Below are 18,752 nucleotides of genomic sequence, written 5' to 3'. Positions count from 1 at the left end.
CTCGCCCAGTTCTTTATCTTTCACTGGGAACAGGGCATCAGCTTCCCAAGCCAGAGGTGATCCTGCAGTTGGAGAAGGGGGAGGAGCCGTGGCTGGTGGAGAGAGGGATTCACCAAGAGACCCATCCAGGTGAGGACCAGACCGCCCGTTCCGGGCAGGAGTCCCTGGCGAGAGTGGTCACTAGTTCTCCGCATTTCGAAGGTGAGGACTGGGTTTATTTAGCTTCGGTTTCCCCATTGCTAGTCTGCTTTCTACAGTCTTGTCACACTTCCATTTGCATTCATGAAAATTATCTTTCTGTTTCAGTGCTTGGTTCCAGCCCTGTTCATATTGCTTTCCTGATAATTACTACTAACTCAAGCATCTGCGTTCTCTTATCTTTCATAGAATTATTCTGTTATCTTTGCCTGTCTTTTCCCTGTCCTGTGTCCCTTCCCACAGCCTTTGATCTGCTGCTCTGTGTAAGCTCTGCCATGGGACCCCATCGCCTGCCCCTGCTCTGAGTTTGTTTTTTGCCGGTTAGCAAATTGCAGCAGAGGCCTCACGAATCCCTGTTGACTTAACCCTCCTTCCTTTCCAGAATTGCTGCTCTCAAAAACACCTGTTTTCTCATTATAATCTAGCTCTTTATTTAATTTTTTTTCATTTTAATCTTAATATCTGTAAAATGCAGACCACTGTGTGCATTCCTAGCATCAGTCCTTTCCCCAGCTTCCCTGTGTAGAGAAGATCATCCTTCTGGGTTAAGAAACGAAGGCAGTGCTTCATCTTCCTCCTGCTCTGTTCTCTCTGAGCAATGCTCTCTCTGACCCCTGTCTCTAAGCTCAGTGCTCTGATGTCTTTCTCCTTAGCCCAGCCATCTGGGGGGTTGCTGTCTGGATCTTGCTGCCGATGGCCGACTCCATGTGCTAGTGACCCACGTGGGCTCCTGGGGACACATGGCCTCCCAGGCCCAGTGCAGTCTAGGCACCTCGTAATCCTCTGGCACTCACGTCCACTCATGTCAGGCATTTCCCTGCACCTCAGGCTGTGAGTGTGATGTGAATGAAGTCGCCAGTGTCTCAGTCGTCCTCTGTGTTTCGCCTCCAGTCCTTTTTTGTGAAACCTTTTGGCTTATTAAGTGCAGGTTCCTTCTTTTTCTGAGCTTCCACTTTGTTTCTACTTTTAAATGTCATAAATTTTGTTTTTGACTTTTTTTACATTGGGCCTCGTAGGTGACTGTAGCCAGTACCTGTCTCAGGGCAGGTCCCTCAGACACTGGGAAGTACTTGATCAGTCAGCTGCTTTGGGGCCATGGCAGGAAAGACTGTTCTCTGTTTCCTTTCATTTCCCTATTTCTTCCTGTCCTTATTTTTTCCATTCATGTGTTCAGTTTAGCAGGCTTTCCTGGATGTCTGTTGACAAGTATCCAAAAATAACTGACTATAACCAGCAGTTTACATTTTTAATGGGAAATTTGTTGTCAGAAGAAATACTGAAATTCCATGTATGTGCTTAATCGACTGGAATTTAAGGGAATCTACAAGCTATGGGAACTTCATTATCAAAATGAAAAGTATAACGGGTGATGGCCTTAAAAACTCAGATGATGAATTGATTAATGGATGCTGCAGATTTTGAAGATAACGCACCTGAGTTATCTTCCACGTTACAGAACACATGGAAGATTTTTAGGACTTTAACGCGTCCGTGTTTTCTGTCGCTTTCTCCAGACTTGTCTTTCCATATCCATCCCTACCCCTCATCACACATGTTCATTCTAGAATTTTCCAGTTGGCATTAGTAGTTTGAAAAACTTCTCCATGGGATTCTGATGCACTGGGTGGAGGAGAGGGAAAAGATGGTATACGTCCTGTCAAAACTCATCAAGGTAGAGGTGTGTGTATATGTAATGGAGTATTATTTATCCTTAAAAAGGAAGGAAATACTGCAGTTTGCTACAACGTAGATGAACTTTGAGGACATTATGCTGGGTGAAATAAGCCAGTCTCAGAAGGAGAAATAGTGTATGTTTCCACGTATGTAAGGTACTTGAAGTAGCCAAAATTATAAAGACACAAAGTATAATGGTGATTGCTGGGAGCTGGGTTGAGGGGAGATTGGGTCCTTATTGTTTAATAGGTATGGAGTTTCAGTTTTACAAGATGAAAATGGATGGTGGTGATGGCTGTACAACAATGTGAATATACTTAATACTTGAACTGTGCACTTAAAAATGGTTAAGATGGTGCATTTTATGTTATATGTATTGTTTTAATCACAATTTTTTAAAAAAGAAATCAGGATGGGGAAGAAACTAGCAACTAACAGAGCTGGGAATGAAAATGAGGACTGGGAAAGGGGTTTGGGTTGTACAAAGGAGGCAGTTAGGAGCCTGGCACAGGGATTGTTTACCAGGGATTGTTTCCTGTGGCAGCCAAAACAGAGTTCCACAAACTGGGTGGCTTAAATCAACACATTTATTGTCTCACAGTTCTAGAGGTCAGAAGTCTCTAGAACTGTGTGGGCAGGCCGTGTGCCCTCTGGGGCTCCAGAGGAGGGTCCTTCCTGCCTCTTCCAGCTCTGGTGCCCCAGGTGCCCCTTGGCTTGTAGACACATCACCTCACCCAGCCTCCATCTTCACATGGCCGCCTCCCCTGTGTGTCTGCCTCTGTATCTTCTCTTCTCTTCTTGTAAGGACACCAGTCAGACTGGATTAGGGCCCTCCTACACCAGTACTACTGCATCTTAACTAATTACATCTGCAATGATCCTATTTCCAAATAAGGTCATAACCTGTGATATTGGGGGTTAAGACTTCAGCATATCTTCTTTGGGGAACACAATTCACCTCATACACCAAGTAAGAGTAGAGTATTGCCCCACTTATGTAGGAAGAGGTGGTATTGGGTAAATAGTGGATTTTTTTCTAGATTTCAGAACCAAACATTTTAGCTGAAAGGCATTGAGAAACAAACGCAGGCTTTGAACCAGGGAAAATAATTTGCAGTAATATGCATGCATATAAACAGAAGGGCGAAAAGTCCAGGAGAATGTGAGTTAAGGTTCAGGTTCTGAGTTAGTGTCCTGTGTTAGTCCTGTCAGTTTTAATTAAGTCTTGGTGTCTCAGAACAAAGGAATCAAAGTAGAAGACGGGGATGATGATAACAGTGAGCATATCGGTTATGAGCTCCCACCTTATATGATACTTAGGATAACCTTATAGGTCCTTAGATGACAGAGAAGCAATATGATTTTTGAAAAGTTTAGCAACTTGTCTAAATTCACCACTAGTAGTAGCAAAGCATAGGTTAGAACCTGTATCTGGGTCCCTTCTGTGCAGTCGCCCTGCCAGCCGACCCCATGGCCTTTCTGAGAGGTTTGCTCTGTCAGTCACATGTAATCATTCTGTACTGCTTTGGTGACATAGATAGAAGCCATTTCCTGCCACATGGCTGCTTTCATGGTTTAGGAATGTGAAGAATTCATGTGGGGGAAGGGCCTGGCAGCAAGGAGACATGTCAGGTTCTTGTATCATTAATAGTTGGGTTACATCGTGGCAGTGCAGCGCTTTCTGGGTTTCCTTAATTGCCACCCCAGCACTGAACATCGTGATCCCATGTGTCGTAGCCAGTCCTGTGGCTTCTCTTACCCTCTTTGCTCCTTTTATGTGCATATTATAGCCCGGCCCATTTCCTGTTAATGGGCCTTCCTTCCCTTTCTCACTCTCTGTCAAGCTTACAAAACCATATTTAAAAGCAACTCTGCATGACTTACATACTTTTTTCTACATACATCCTACCATTCTGACCTTAATACTGTTTTTAGTTATGCAAAGTTTTTCCATTTCTTTCAGATTTGGAGACTGCAGTTGAAGTTAAATCATCAACTTCCAGTAAGAGCATTTCTAAAGATAAACACTCCTGTGATGTTAAAATGAAAAGAATGGCAAAGAGTGATCTCTGGTATTTGTCATTGGAAGAAGTCTGGACACATGAAGGTCAGTTGGACAGGCCCCAGGACAGCCAGGAGAGACATCTGAGGCAAGTGGCATTCACCCAAAAGAAAGCACTTCGTCAGGAGAGAGTCTGTGAAAATGGGAAATATGGGGGAAACTGTCTTCTTCCTTCTCAGCTAGCACTGCGAGAGTATTTCCATAAACATGACTCACATCCTAAAAGTTTAAAACATGATTTGGTTTTCAGTGGTCATCAGGAAAGTTATGCAAGCAACAGTAAAGACTCTGGTCAAACCTTCTGTCAAAACATTCACCTTCTTCAATTTGCAAGAACTCAAGCAGGAGATAAATCGTACAGATGCCCTGATAACAACTCTCTTACTCATGGTACATCCCTTGGTATATCAAAGGGTACGCATAGAGAGAAACCCTATGAATGTAAGGAATGTGGAAAATTCTTCAGCTGGCGCTCTAATCTTACCAGGCACCGGCTTATTCATACTGGAGAAAAACCCTATGAATGTAAAGAATGTGGAAAATCTTTCAGCCGGAGTTCTCACCTCATTGGACATCAAAAGACTCATACTGGTGAGGAACCCTATGAATGTAAAGAATGTGGGAAGTCTTTCAGCTGGTTCTCTCACCTTGTTACCCATCAGAGGACTCACACAGGAGATAAACTGTACACATGTAATCAGTGTGGAAAGTCTTTTGTTCACAGCTCCAGGCTTATTCGGCACCAGAGAACTCATACTGGAGAGAAACCATATGAGTGTGCCGAATGTGGGAAGTCTTTCAGACAGAGCACGCATCTCATTCTGCACCAGAGAACCCATGTTAGGGTGCGGCCCTACGAATGCAGTGACTGTGGGAAGTCTTACAGCCAGAGGTCTCACCTTGTTGTCCATCATAGAACTCACACTGGACTGAAACCCTTTGAGTGCAAAGATTGCGGAAAATGCTTCAGTCGAAGCTCTCACCTTTTCTCACATCAGAGAACCCATACTGGGGAGAAACCATATGCATGCCATGACTGTGGAAAATCCTTCAGCCAGAGTTCTGCCCTCATTGTGCACCAGAGAATTCATACTGGAGAGAAACCATATGAATGCTGTCAGTGTGGGAAAGCCTTCATTCGGAAGAATGACCTTATTAAGCACCAGAGGGTTCATGTTGGAGAAGAGACCTATAAATGTAATCAGTGTGAGATCATCTTCAGCCAGAACTCTCCACGTATAGTATATCAAATAGCTCACACTGGAGAGCAGTTCCTAACATGTAATCAGTGTGGGACAGCACTTGTTAATAGCCCTAACCTTATTAGATACCAGACAAATCATATTAGAGAAAATGCATATTAATGTAATAAATATGGAATTCTTCACAAAGAGCAATAACTTTTTTTAGTATTGGAGAACTCCTTCTGGAGAAGAGCTGCTTTCAGTCTTGTTACTACCCTTTCTTGCACTAGAGAATTGGTCCTGGAGGGGGAAAAACACACAAATTTCACCTTAGTATATCAGATTGTCTTCTTTTCCCAAATTCCCGCAGAAGTAGTTGGCCTGGGAGCCTTCTTCACCCAGCGTTAAATGCTAAAATCTGAGAAGGAACCATTAAGTAAGTGAGTTATTGATAGATGATCCAGCTTTGTTTCCTTCAAAAAAATAAATGAGAGCGCTACCTTAAAAAGGCAAATAAATGAGAGTTGCTGCTGAGGGGAATAAAAAATGGGTATAGTTATTGTAACAAACAATGGAAAATGATATTGCAGTGAGTTAAGATGCCATTTTTTACTTGATTGTCCCTCTCTCCTGGGACACTTTGTAGTGTTTAGTCTGTTTTATGTGTCTGATATAAACCACATTTTGGCTAGCAGCAGGGAAAATCTTATCATGTGAGGCAGAGAAGGAAGAACACATTTACTACTATTAGTACCCAGTTTAAATATATTTGCATGTGGGTAACAATTGAAAACGTATCTATGGATAAATGAACAGAATTGACTTGTTAGATAAGTGAATTATGAGTGAGTTTTATAGTCTATTAGGTGTCACTGTAATAATTATTTGAAGACGCTTTTAAATATTAAAAAAGGATATCCAGTTTCTCCTATTCTACCATCAAGAAAGCTTGAGAACCTCCTGCTAGCAAACTTTCCCATTAATTCTAAGTTGTTTGGGGTCATAGAGTTGTGCTTCTTGGGACAGGCTGCTAAAGACTCTTGGGAGGTTAAACACAATGATCCTCTGGCTGTTGGGACCTAAAGGAGCATTGGGTACTTGAACACGCCAGGGAGAGGCTCCATTTGAGCGGGAGCAGGTACCCGGGCAATACTTGGAGCAAGTATGCTCCTAAAATAGACACAGCACTGCTGTATCTTTATGAAGAAAACAGTGGTTAATAGTATACGTCTGAGCTGGGCTCCCCAAGTTGAACTCCCACCTCTGTCCTTCCCTTGCTGGGTGAACTTGGGCATGCTGCCTAGCTGCTCTGTGCCTAACTTACAGATGTCCTCCTCTGCAAATTAGGGATAACATTACTTACCTCATGGGATCGTGGTGAGGAGCAAACAAGTAAACACATAAAGAGCTTAGAACATGCCTCATATGTATGAATTGCTTTATTACATTAGGTGTGATTGTTAACATTACATTATTGCCCCACCCTAGTGTCTGTCATTCACTTTAAACTGATCAATTGCCAGTAAGAACTGATGGAGTTCTCACTTCCCTTCCAGTCACACATGTCTTCCCTTTTACCTGCGTCAGAACTTACCAACCAAGGAAATCACTGACCCATAGTGGGTATATGGATGCATTCTGAGGATCAGTAAACAGCTTTTAATATTGCATGCAAAAGCATTCTCTTTGTATGGAGGTTTTCCCTTTAAGAGAGAGGAACCTAATCTTCAGATTCTCTGGTAAGTCCATGACCCAAAAAAGATTTAGAAAGAGAATCTGTTTTAACTCTCTGTTTCATTCTGTAAATGGATCTTGTGTGTGTAGGGACTGACCATTATTTGCCACTTTCCAGCAAACAATGTGTATACGTTAGATGCTCACTGATTGTTGAATGATATAAAGATTGTTGAGAATAACAGGACGACGACCTTGCTGTCTCTCCCAGGACTAATCTAGAAATGCTTGTTAGACTCGAGAGACCTGAGAACTGCAGGAGCAAGAGGCCACAGCTCACTCTTCTGGCACAGTTGGGATGAAGGCCTCACGTTTTGAGAACCTCCTGGCGCCTCAGTTATGGCTGAGTAACTCCTCAGTGATTACACACCATTCACGTATGTAACGTACTCCTACCAGAAGTGGTTTTCATTACAAGCAGTGGTTCTCTGTGGGCGTAAAAGAGGAGCCCCGTAGCTGGGCCTCTTAGAATTTCCGATAACCTATGGCTCAGTTTTCCTGAACTGCGTAGTGGAGATACTGCTGGTACCTCTGTCCGAGGATAGTTGTGTGGATTAAGTGAGATACTGTGTAAAGTACTTGAAACAGTGCCTGGTACATAGGAAGTACTGTATGTCTTAGCTATTAATAATAATAATATTACTATTATTAACACCCTAAGGAATGTACGTCTGTGGATGATCACTGAAACAGTATAATACTGCAAAATTTGCAATATTAAAAATGTATAATAGAAAATTTTTTATTTATAGACATTAAGGTTACACAAACAGAAAGCTTGGTAACATGAAAAATGTCCTTGTGGTATACAAAAAAAGCATGATAAATAATTGTCAATACCGAGTAAGCTCAGATATGTATAAATAAATGAATTTCAAAAAACGGAAATGAATCTTGCTCAAAACTCTAAGGAGATTTGTCAAAAGATCAATAGCAATTAACCTACATATTGGGAGAATTGGTGTTTGCTTTTCTTTTCTTTTCTTTTCTTTTTTTTTTTGTACTTTTCAAAGTCTCTTCGGAGAATATGTATTACTTTTAGGATCAGGAAAACAATCTTTTCAGTGATGGAATATTTTCTCTTCAAAAGTTCTTGTCTACAAATAAGCTACTGGAACTTTAATAAGGGAATTTGGCAAGGTTGCAGGATACAAGATCAATATACAAAAATTGATATGTACAAGCAGTGAACAATTTGTAAATGAAATCAGAAATACAATCTCACAATGATACAAAAATATGAAATACTTAGATGTGTTTAATGAATTGAGCAAGATCTGTACAGTGAAAGTATAAAACATTGCTGAAAGAAATTCAAGAACACATCATAGAGAGCATGTAATAAATATTATAAGTGAAGAAATACACCATGGTCAAGGATGGACAAACTCAATATAGTAGGAGAGCAATTCTCCGCAAACTAATCTTTAAGTTCAGGGGCATTTGTGTGGAAACTGACAAGCTAATCAGGAAGTTATATGGAAATGCAAATGACCTAGAATAACTGAAGAAATTTTTTTAAAAGGATAAGGTTGTAGGGCCTACAATACCTAATTTCAAAGTTTACTATAGAACTATACTAATAAAATGCTGGCATGAGGGTGGATATAGATCAATAAAACAGGATAGAGAGTTCAGAAATTGACCTACACATATACTGTCAATTAAATTTTGACATGAGAGCCAAAATAACTCAATGTGGAAAAGACATTCTTTTAAATGAAGGGTGGTGTGACAACTGGATATTTGTATGGAAAAAACCCTCCCCTTATCTCACATCACATCCATAAATAACTCAAAATGCATTGCAAACCTAAATGCAAAAGCTAGAATTTTTCAATATCTGGAAGAAAACATAGGAGAAAATGATTATGACCCTGGGCTAAGCAAAGATAGAACAAAACGCATGAATCATAAAAGAAAAATGATAAATTGGACTTAATAAAAATTTTAAAACTTCTGCTCTTTTGAAAAGAACATGAAAAGGCAATCCATAGACTGGTATATTAACAATATGTATATCTGACAAGGGCTTGTATCCAGAATACAAAGGATGCTCATAACTAACTCATAAATTATACAGTAAGAAGGTGAACAAAAAAATGTGCAAAATGATTTGCCAGATGCTTCACAAAAGAATGTGTATAGATGGCCAGTAAACCCTTGTAAAAATGCTCGACAGCGTCAGTCATAGGGAAATGCAAGTCAAAACCAGGAGGAGATAGGACTTCACATCTAGTAGCATGACTAAGATAAATAAGATAAGGCTAGTTATTGAAGATTGGAGAGATTGGAACCCTCACACGTTGCTGGTGGGATTACAGAATAGTACAGCCACTTTGGAGAACAGTTTGGCTTGTCTTCAAAAGGCTAAACATACAGTTACCACGTGACCCATCAATTCCATTCCTAGGTAAATAACCAAGAGAAGTGAAAATATGTCCATGCAAAAATGTGTGCCTGAATGTTAAGCACTGTGATCGCCTAAAACCAGAACAAACACAAATACAGTAAACTCAACAGATGTCATGTATAATAATTCACAGCATGTGAGTAGATAAACACATTGTAATCTAGCCCTGCAAGGCTAAATGGTTAAATCTTAAAAGCATTCTAAGAATTCAGACACAAAGGAGTACATACTATATGACTCCCATGTATAAAATTCTAGAAAGCGTAATAGATAAAGGAGAGAGGTCAGGGGTCACCTGTGGCCCGGGTGGGAGAGCAATTGACTTTAAACAGGACCATAAGGGGACCACTGGGAGTGACCTGTGTCTTGGTTGTGGTAGTGGTTCCATGACTGTCTTCATTTGTTAAATTCATTGAACTGGACACTTTAGCTGGATCCAGGTGTTGTGTGTAACCTTTAACCGCAATAAAGTTGTTTTTAAAAAATCGGAAAACCAAGGATTTCTGGGAAACAAGAAAACCTGCAGCTCCAAACGAACGCTAATAACGAATGTGTGGTGGTTTTTATTTTTGTAACGCATCTTCATCATAGACAGCTTGATATGAGATAGCCAATCTGTGAAGCCCCTTAATGCGTTAAGTTATTTCTCTCTATAGTCCTATGAGGAGCATAATATTATTCCCCTACAGTTAAGAGCACTAGAGTTTGGAAATTTTAAGTAATTTGCCCCAAATCATGTAGCTAGTAAATGGTAGAGCTTCATTTGAAAAACAGCCAACAGGGACTTCCCTGGTGGCACAGTGGTTAAGAATCCACCTGCCAATGCAGGGGGCACGGGTTCTAGCCCTGGTCCGGGAAGATCCCACATGCCAGGGAGCAACTAAGCCTGTGCGCCACAACTACTGAGCCTGTGCTCTAGAGCCCGCACGCCACAACTACTGAAGCCCACATTCCTAGAGCCCATGCTCTGCAACAAGAGAAGCCACTGCAATGAGAAGCCCGCACACTGCAACAAAGAGTAGCCCCCACTCACCATAACTAGCGAAAGCCTGCGTGCAGCAACAAAGACCCAATGCAGCCAAAAAACAAAAAAAGAAAGAAAAACAACCAGCAACTGTGGCAGATCTGAAATAAGATAGTCTGACATAGCAGAGGTTTTTATAAAATCAGCTATTCTAATGTAAAACACAAATACGCACTACCATTGTTGTCCTCTCCTGAGACAAATTCACTCAGACCCTGCTCAAACAACGACCTCTGGAGGTCTCCCTCTTTATACTGTCACTGTGTTAGTGACGTGATATCTTAAAATGACACAGCTACTAAGTGGAAACCAGGTCCTAACGGGAAGAAAGTAAACTAATTATGTTAAAGTGTCGTGTGGCACATGAGTTACAGGCACCCTCTCATTTGGTTTTCACACCAGTTCTGTTAATGCGTCTCCTTCCTTCCATCTCATGAGTTCAGAGTGACTTGTCCCGGTGGCCCAGTAAGACGTGGAGGCGCCTAGATCACTTGGGCTCCAGCGTCTGCTGGTTTCCTGCCGCTCCTACTGCCTGCACATCTGGCTAAGGGTCCTGGCGCTCTCCTAAGGGTAATGGGAAACCACTGGGGAATCTTAAGAAAGGCCCAGCATCTCAGTCACCAACGCTATAGGCCATGGGGAATCAGAAAATATTTTCTTTATATTCATCCATGAATTAAGCACATATTGATTAAATCTGTTTTCTTGTTAATGGCAAGAAGTGAAAAAAATTGACTTAGTTACCTTTGTCCGTAAATAAGTTGCAAGGTGGCCATGTGTCTAGTGTCTCAGCAGCTGTACTGGTTGAAAAGAAAGCAATGGTGTGTATAAACAGCTAGTGGTTGAGGTCGGCAAGACGTTCCAATTATGAGATAAATTTAGGTGACAGATGGAAGGGAACAGAGATTCCAAAGATGTGGGCCTTCAGAGGGCTGGAAAAGCCAACTGCCTATGGCTCCATATGTTAGGAATTAAGTTTTAGATATTTTTAGTGACAAAGTTCCCTTGTCACACAGCCCTGTGGAAGGAGATTAGATTTAGAGGGTATTGCCTTACAAATTAGTCCTACCTAGACTGCCTGTTATGGATTGAACTGTGTCCTCCCAAAATTCATGTGTTGAAGTCGTAATCCCCAGTATCAGAATGTGACCTTACTTTGAGGAAGGGTCTTTACAGAGGTAGTCAAGTTAAAGTGAGGTCGTTAGGGTGGACCCTGATCCAGTATCACTAGTGTCCTTATTTAGAAAAGGGGGAAATTTGGGCACAGAGATACAGATCGAGGGAAGGTGATGTGAAGAGACACAGGTGGCAGAAGGGTCTACAAGTCCAGGAGTGAGGCCTGCAACAGGTCCTTCCCTCACAGTCCTCAGAAGGAACCGATCCCACCAACACCTTGATTTTGGACTTCTAGGGTCCAGAACTGTGAGACAATAAATTTCTGTGGTTTAAGCCCACACTCTGTGGTGCTTTGTTACAGCAGGCCTAGGAATCTAAGATGCTGCTTTATTTAAACGTGCAGCCACCCCACGGGCACTGCTAATCCCCTTTACCCTGTTCTTTTCATTTTTTCCACAGTGCTTGTAACCTTTCAATCTACCTACCTACCTACCTGTTTACTATCTGTCTTCCCCACCAGAATGAATGCTTCACTTTTTTTTTTTTTTTAATTTTTTTTTTTTAATTTTTATTTATTTATGGCTGTGTTGGGTCTTCGTTTCTGTGCAAGGGCTTTCTCCAGTTGTGGCAAGTGGGGGCCACTCTTCATCGCGGTGCGCGGGCCTCTCACTATTGCGGCCTCTCTTGTTGCGGAGCACAGGCTCCAGACGCGCAGGCTCAGTAATTGTGGCTCACGGGCCCAGTTGCTCCGCGGCATGTGGGATCTTCCCAGACCAGGGCTCGAACCCGTGTCCCCTGCATTGGCAGGCAGATTCCCAACCACTGCGCCACCAGGGAAGCCCCTGAATGCTTCACTTTAATGAGTGAAGTATGGCTCATAGTGGGCGTTCAGTGAATATTAGTTGAATGAATTGATGAAGAAACCAACACCCACCCACTGAACCACAAACGTACGGCCAACCAGCACCTGAGCATATACAGTGTTCTTTCAGCAAAGAAGGTGGGAGGAGTGTTGTACAGTGAAGTGGCAGTGCCTGCCCCGTGGAGATACAGCTTGGCACGTATCACCCTTTATTATGAAGGCTTTTACATGGAACTTGGCAAGCAAAGCCTACAATGTACATGCAAGACCAAAGGAGGAAAAATAACCGAGACCTTTTTGAAGAATGACAATAAAAAAGGGCTTTGACCCACTACTTGTCAAGGCTTGCTGTGATGACATAACAAGACAATGATGGATTCCCATAGTGTGGACCAGGAGGCCAAATCTGGCCTGCTGTCCAAGCTTTACTGGAACACAGCCATGTTCATTTTATGTAATATCTATAGCTGCTTTTGTGCTACAATGGCAGAGTTCAGTAGTTATGACCGACTATGGCCCAGAAAACCTAAAATATTTACTAACTGATTGTTATGGGCTGAATTATGTCCCCCAAAATTCCTTTGTTGAAGTCCTAATCCCCAGTAACTCAGAATGTCACTGTTTAGGGCCTTTAAAGTTTAAACATTTTAAGTCAAAATGAGAATATTAGGTCGGGCCCTAATCCAATATGACTGCTGGCGTCCTTACAAAGAAGAGGAGATTAGGACACAGACCTGCACAGAGGGACGGCCTGTGAGGACACAGGGAGAAGATGGCCATCTACAAGCCAAGGAGAGAGGCCTCAGCAGAAACCAACTCTGCTGACACATTTATCTCAGACTTTCAGCCTCCAGAACTGTGAGAAAATTAATTCCTGTTGTTTAAGCCACCCTCTGGTACATTATAATGGCAGCTCTAGAAAACTAATACACCGGCCTTTTACAGAGAAAGTTTGCAGACCCCCATTATAGGCAAATATCAATGGAACAAAATAAAGAGACGAGAAACGGAACAGCAGACTAATGGCTCCTGGAAGACGTCCACATCCCAATCCTGGAACCTATGAATGTATTACCTTGCAGGACAAAGGGCAACCAAGTTTGCTATCGGCCGACCTTAAAATAGAAAGATTATCCTGGATTGTTGTGTGGGCCTAATGTCATCACACGAGTCCTTAAAGGTGGAAGAGGGAGACAGAAAAGGAGACCAGAGCGATGCAGCACGAGGAGGACTCAGCCCTCTGTTGCTGGTTCTGAAGGTGGAAGACGGGAGCTTGAGCCAAGAAATGCTCATGGCCTCTAAAATCTGGAAAAGGCAAGGAGAGGGTTTTCCCCAGCAGCCTCCAGAAGGGCATGCAGCCCTGCCAATGCCTTGCTTTAGCCCAGGAAGACCTGTGTCGGACCTTCGACCTTCAGAACTGTAAGATAATAAATGTGTGTGGTTTTAAGCCACCAAGTTTGTGGTGTTTTGTTACAGCAGCACAGAAAACTAACACAACATGAGAACTTAGCAGATAACAGGGATTGGTTAACAAATCAGTGGGCAAAGGATGCTAACTCTACATTTCAACCTAAAACCTGTAGAGCCTTCCTTTCCACGTTTAATATTTAATCTACTTTTAAAAAATAAATTTATTTATTTTTATTTTTGGCTGCATTGGGTCTTTGTTTGTGCACGCGGGCTTTCTCTAGCTGCAGGGAGCTGGGGCTATTCTTTGTTGTGGTGCGCGGGCTTCTCATGCAGTGGCTTCTCTTGTTGCGGAGCACGGGCTCTAGGTGCGCAGGCTTCAGTAGTTGTGGCACACGGGCTCAGTAGTTGTGGTGCACGGGCTTAGTTGCTCCACCGTGTGTGGGATCTTCCTGGACCAGGGCTTGAACCGATGTCCCCTGCATTGGCAGGAGGATTCTTAACCACTGCGCCACCAGGGAAGTCCCATATTTAATCTATTTAGAATTGACTTTAAATATATTGTGAGACAGCAGTTTTTTTTCTATTCTTGTATAGCTATCTCATTGTTCCTGCACAATTTTTATTTATTTATTTATTTTTGGCTTGCACAATTTATTGAAAAGTTTGTCTCTTCCACAATATTTTCCTCCAATATTTTATTATGAAAAATTTCAAACATACAGAAATGTTGAAAGAATTTTACAGCGAGTACTGATATTCCAAACTCAAGATGTTGCCTACTGTGTTGAACTTGCTCTGATGGTGCAAAAGCCATAGGGGTACCACTGTGGGCACTCCCCATGCATCTAGGAAGTGGCACCAAAGACATTTATTAGTCGCCATTATGTTCTTCATCATCACATTCACAGTTAAAAAAAGAAGAGAAAAGGACCAATTTCACTTCTGGATGTCCTTGATGGAGCAGTGAAAACTAATTTTATTAAATATCAACTCTTGAGTCTGTATCTTTTTAGTATCTATGCAACAAATATTCTGTGCTGCGTCCTGAAGTTCCATAACTGTCTTCAGAAAATGCACTTGTGTGATTATGTGAGTCGGGAGCTGAACTTTGCGTGAAAGTAGGACTGAAAGGTGAGGCAAACGTGGGTGAGGCAGACACATTCTCAACTGCCAACCAAGTGAGCTGTCACACAAGGGGAACAAGTGCCAGCATTGTCTGCCAATACAAAGCTAGAGTTTTCAAGTGCAAACAGAATTTTGGAAATCTTGTATCTGCCACTGTGAACTTCACAGATTCCCAGTACTTAAGATCAATGATGATACTGATGAATACGAGCTTTCATGTTGTATAAGGAGAGGTGTCAGTGTTTGGAAGAGCTGCATTAGTCAGTGAACCAATATTTTCCAAATGACCAATGCATGTTGTTACAAAATCATGCCTGATAAAACTATGCATTCAAAGTGCAAGACAGACCAATGGGTTTTAATAGAGTAGAAAAAGCTCACCTCTCTGGTTTCAGATCGTACACTGAAACTGACCTATTCCTTGTTCAACTTTTACTACAAAGAATATGCAGTTATCTAAGTATATTGAAATACCCTGTCCTTTTCCAACTATTGACACATACCTATGTGAGGCCAGATTTTTTTATATGTTGATACTTCCACATAAGCAACACATGCAACAGAGTGAACGCAGAAGCACATATGAGACTCCAGCTGTTTTAGATTAAGCCAGACATTTAAAGGATTCACCCACCCCCATCCCCAAAGGAAGACAATGCCACTCCTAATTTTCCTGGAAAATAAATGTCACTTATACAACGGAACGAATCTTTGCGTTATTAAAGTATAAATTAGGACTTTTACCATTTGGAAAAGCAGGAACCTTAGAACACTTTTAACTGAACTTATACGCCTCCCGCCTTTGCGCTAGTGCTATCAATTATTTTAATCCTCTGTATCACTGAAAGTCTGCGCGCCCGCGCCCGGGGGTGTGGCGGGAAGGGCCTGCGCTTCGCGGCCGCAGCGCCCCGTCCCGGCGGCCCTCGGCTGGAGCCGCCCCGCGCAGGAGGAACGCCCGCAGAGGCTTCCGGGAGTTGTAGTTCGTCCTGCCCTCGGGTCGCCCTGACGCATTTCCTGTGCGTCCCTAGCGGCCGCCGTCGGCTCGGCCCCAGCCGGGAGAGCACTGGTGGGCGGTGTGCGTCCGCTGCTCGTCGTGGGGACCTGAGCTGGAGCGCGCCGACCTCGTCTGCCCGAGGGCCGTCGCCGAAGCACCGGAGCGGGCGCCGCACAGTCGAGAGCGAGGACCGAGTGGTTCTGGCTGCAGATCCGGGAGGTCGGCTGCGGAGCCGGTCTCCCCCGCATCCCCCGCTGCCGGTTCAGGGCTTGGGGGAAGCGCGCGCGCCGAGTCCCTCCCGTGTCAGGGCGGCGGGACCGTGCAGACTAGTCTGGCCTCCCCCGCGCCTGCCCTGAGCCGATCGCGTGTGTGTAGGTGGGGGCGGAGCTGGGGAACCCCGCCGCTGCGTGAGGGAAGGAGGCCCGGCCGTGGGAAGGGAGGGGCGGGTCCTCGGGGGGGCAGGAGGGTCCCGCGTGGGCGTGGGAGCGGCGGGGAGACCGGTTCCCGGTTCCCTCACGGTTCTCTTCTCCCGCAGCCGTCGGGTCCTGCCACCCCCCGCAGGGCGCACAAAACTGGCCGTGAGGATGGCCACCAGGGTCCGGACGGCTGCCGTCTGGGTGAGTCGGGGGTTTTTCTCTCGTTTCTGAAAAGCGCCCTGAACACCGACGTGTGCTCATCCATCTTTTCCAGGGTCGGAGCTTGCGTGGGGCTTCCAAGCCACTGCACCTCCTTTAGATGACGTTGGGCCGTCCAGAAGTGCTTCTTGTCGTCAGACTGTTACTTTACTCTTTCTTTCAGTCTCTTTCCTGCCAATTCTGTACCTTGAGCCTTGACTTAAACGACGGGTCATCATCCATTTTCCAGTTTCTTCGACAAATATTTTCTTAGTTTTGGGGCCTCATTTGGGAAGTTACGCATTTGTCCCTTCGGTTATTCAACAGCTTTGTTTATTGTCTTTTGTTTGCTGGACCCTGGGGCAGGTGCTAAAGGTGCGAAGATAGGTCGTTCCTGCTTTGGAAGAGCCATGGTCTGGTGGGAATTGTGGGCAAGAAAATGTATGAGCACAGTGACACGTTAGGGGTCCTCCGAGAGCCGGCCGTGGAAGTGTATGGAGAAACACAGCACAGGGCCAGTTTTGGAAGTAAGGACACCCCAAGAAATGCTTCAGGGATTAATAAGGGAGTCTTGAACTGAGATTTGAAAGGTGAATGAGGTGAACAAGGGACTGAAGGTCATCCTAGGGAAAGGAAGCAACGTGCAAATTTGAGAGGCTTGAAGTGATGTTGTATGTTGGTGACCTTGGAACACTTTACAGTTGCTGAAATGTAGAGTTTATGGTTTTGTAGGTGATGGTGGTGGTGGAGTGTGTATTAAGAAATGAGGCCAGAGCCACAGGCAGAGATTGGATCGTAGAGGGCTTTGAGGATCACATTAAAAACTTGGATTTGGGGACTTCCCTGGTGGTCCAGTGGTTGGGACTCGGTGCTTTCACTGCCATGGCCCCGGGTTCAATCCCTGGTCGGGGAACTAAAATCCCGCAAGCTGCACGGCACGGCCAAAAAAAAAAAAAAAAAAAGAAAAAAAAAAACACTTGGATTTTATCCTCTAGGGAGAAAGACGGTAGGGTCAGAAGCAACTGGACTTGGTAACTAGTTGGGTGCTGGTGGTGAGCAAGCCAGAAGAGCCAGGCATAACTGCTGGAGGTCTGCTCTGTGGGCCTGGGTTGGGAGTGGTACCATTCCCTGAGTCAGGGAAGGCCATCAGAGTTGTTACGGAGGGCTGGTGGACATTTCCTTTAGATATGGTGGGACCCTGCAGGTGCTGGTGGGCAGGTGGGTAGGTATCTGTCTCGAGAGAAAGGTCTGGACAGGTATCACTGAGTAGGTATAGCCAGATTAGCTCAAGGAGCACATGTTTCCTGGGAAGAGCACTGAGGGCAGTGGTCAGGGGATGGACAAGGGAAGGTGGTGGAGGAGGGGCTGAAGGTTGAGCAGCCCCATAGAAATGAGAGAAATGGAGAGACTTGTGTTTCAGAGTCAAAGAAAAAGAAACCTCAAAAATGGTTGCCATGTGAGATGCCCCAGGGAGGTCAAGTGCTGTTATGTCACAGAAGTTCAAATCGGACTTGGTGGTGATGGTAGTGGTGGGTTTCGCTGTGATATTTCCAGAGCAGAGTGTGAGTGTGGGTGTTTGTTGGGCAGGAGAGGAAGGAGTGGGGTAGAGGGAGCAGCGGTTGGTTGCAGAAATGGGAATGAGGCAGGAAGACAGCCATGTGGACTGAATCAGTGTGCCCTGTGGTTGTGGGAAGAGAGTGGTAGCTTGAGGAGAATCCAGTAAGATTCCTTGGTACAAAATCAGTCTAAAAGTCAGTACGTTTCCTGTTTATAAATTGTATCTGTTTAGAAGTTATAATGAGGGAAATTAGCCTATTTACAATGGCAGTAAAACAGGTGAAAGTACTATAAACCTGAGCAATGCAGAGGACTTGTATAAAGAAAACTTTACAACTTCAGTAATACTAGTTAACATTTCTACAGTGTCTACTCTCCCTAGCCCTGGGTCTCAGCACTTTACAGATACAAACTGATCCTCACAGCAGCCTCATAGGAAGGTAGGACTCTTAGCCCCATTTAAAGACAAGGAAAGGTGACAAAGAGAGGCAGGCGGTCTGCCAGGATCACTCAGCAGAAGACAGAATTCAAACCCAGGGGCTCACGCTCCCTGCTCTGCGTTCTTTTATTTATTTATTTATAATTTATTTTTGGCTGCGTTGGGTCTTTGTTGCTGCACACGGGCTTTCTCTAGTTGTGGTGAGGGGGGGCTACTCTTTGTTGCTGTGCACGGGCTCTAGGCGCGTGGGCTTCAATAGTTGTGGCATGTGGGCTCAGTAGTTGTGGCTCACGGGCTCTAGAGCTCAGGCTCAGTACTTGTGGCACACGGGCTTAGTTGCTCCGCG

The 18,752-nt window shown here is 44.0% G+C and overlaps 1 protein-coding gene across 10 annotated transcripts in view; it reads left to right on the top strand.

Annotated features, from left to right (window-relative positions):
- The window catches only part of ZNF10 (zinc finger protein 10), a 104,648-nt gene that overhangs the window by 51,249 nt on the left and 34,647 nt on the right, over nucleotides 1–18,752 (top strand). For 6 of the 10 annotated variants that reach the window (XM_059894875.1, XM_059894877.1, XM_059894876.1 and 3 more), the window contains 2 exons: nucleotides 34–201; nucleotides 3,836–5,325. In XM_059894875.1, coding sequence (XP_059750858.1) covers nucleotides 34–201; nucleotides 3,836–5,298 — 1,631 coding nt within the window. In that variant the 3' untranslated portion in view covers nucleotides 5,299–5,325. Of the gene's footprint in view, nucleotides 1–33; nucleotides 202–3,835; nucleotides 5,326–8,187; nucleotides 8,191–15,839; nucleotides 16,172–16,331; nucleotides 16,414–18,752 lie in introns of those variants that run through there. The other 4 variants (XM_059894873.1, XM_059894872.1, XM_059894881.1 and 1 more) reach the window with 3 other exon arrangements.

The sequence above is a fragment of the Balaenoptera ricei genome, chromosome 14, assembly GCF_028023285.1.
Source record: "Balaenoptera ricei isolate mBalRic1 chromosome 14, mBalRic1.hap2, whole genome shotgun sequence".
Lineage (NCBI taxonomy): Eukaryota > Metazoa > Chordata > Mammalia > Artiodactyla > Balaenopteridae > Balaenoptera > Balaenoptera ricei.
Note: the sequence above shows the minus strand (reverse complement) of the source record. Positions and strands in the feature narration are given on the sequence as shown.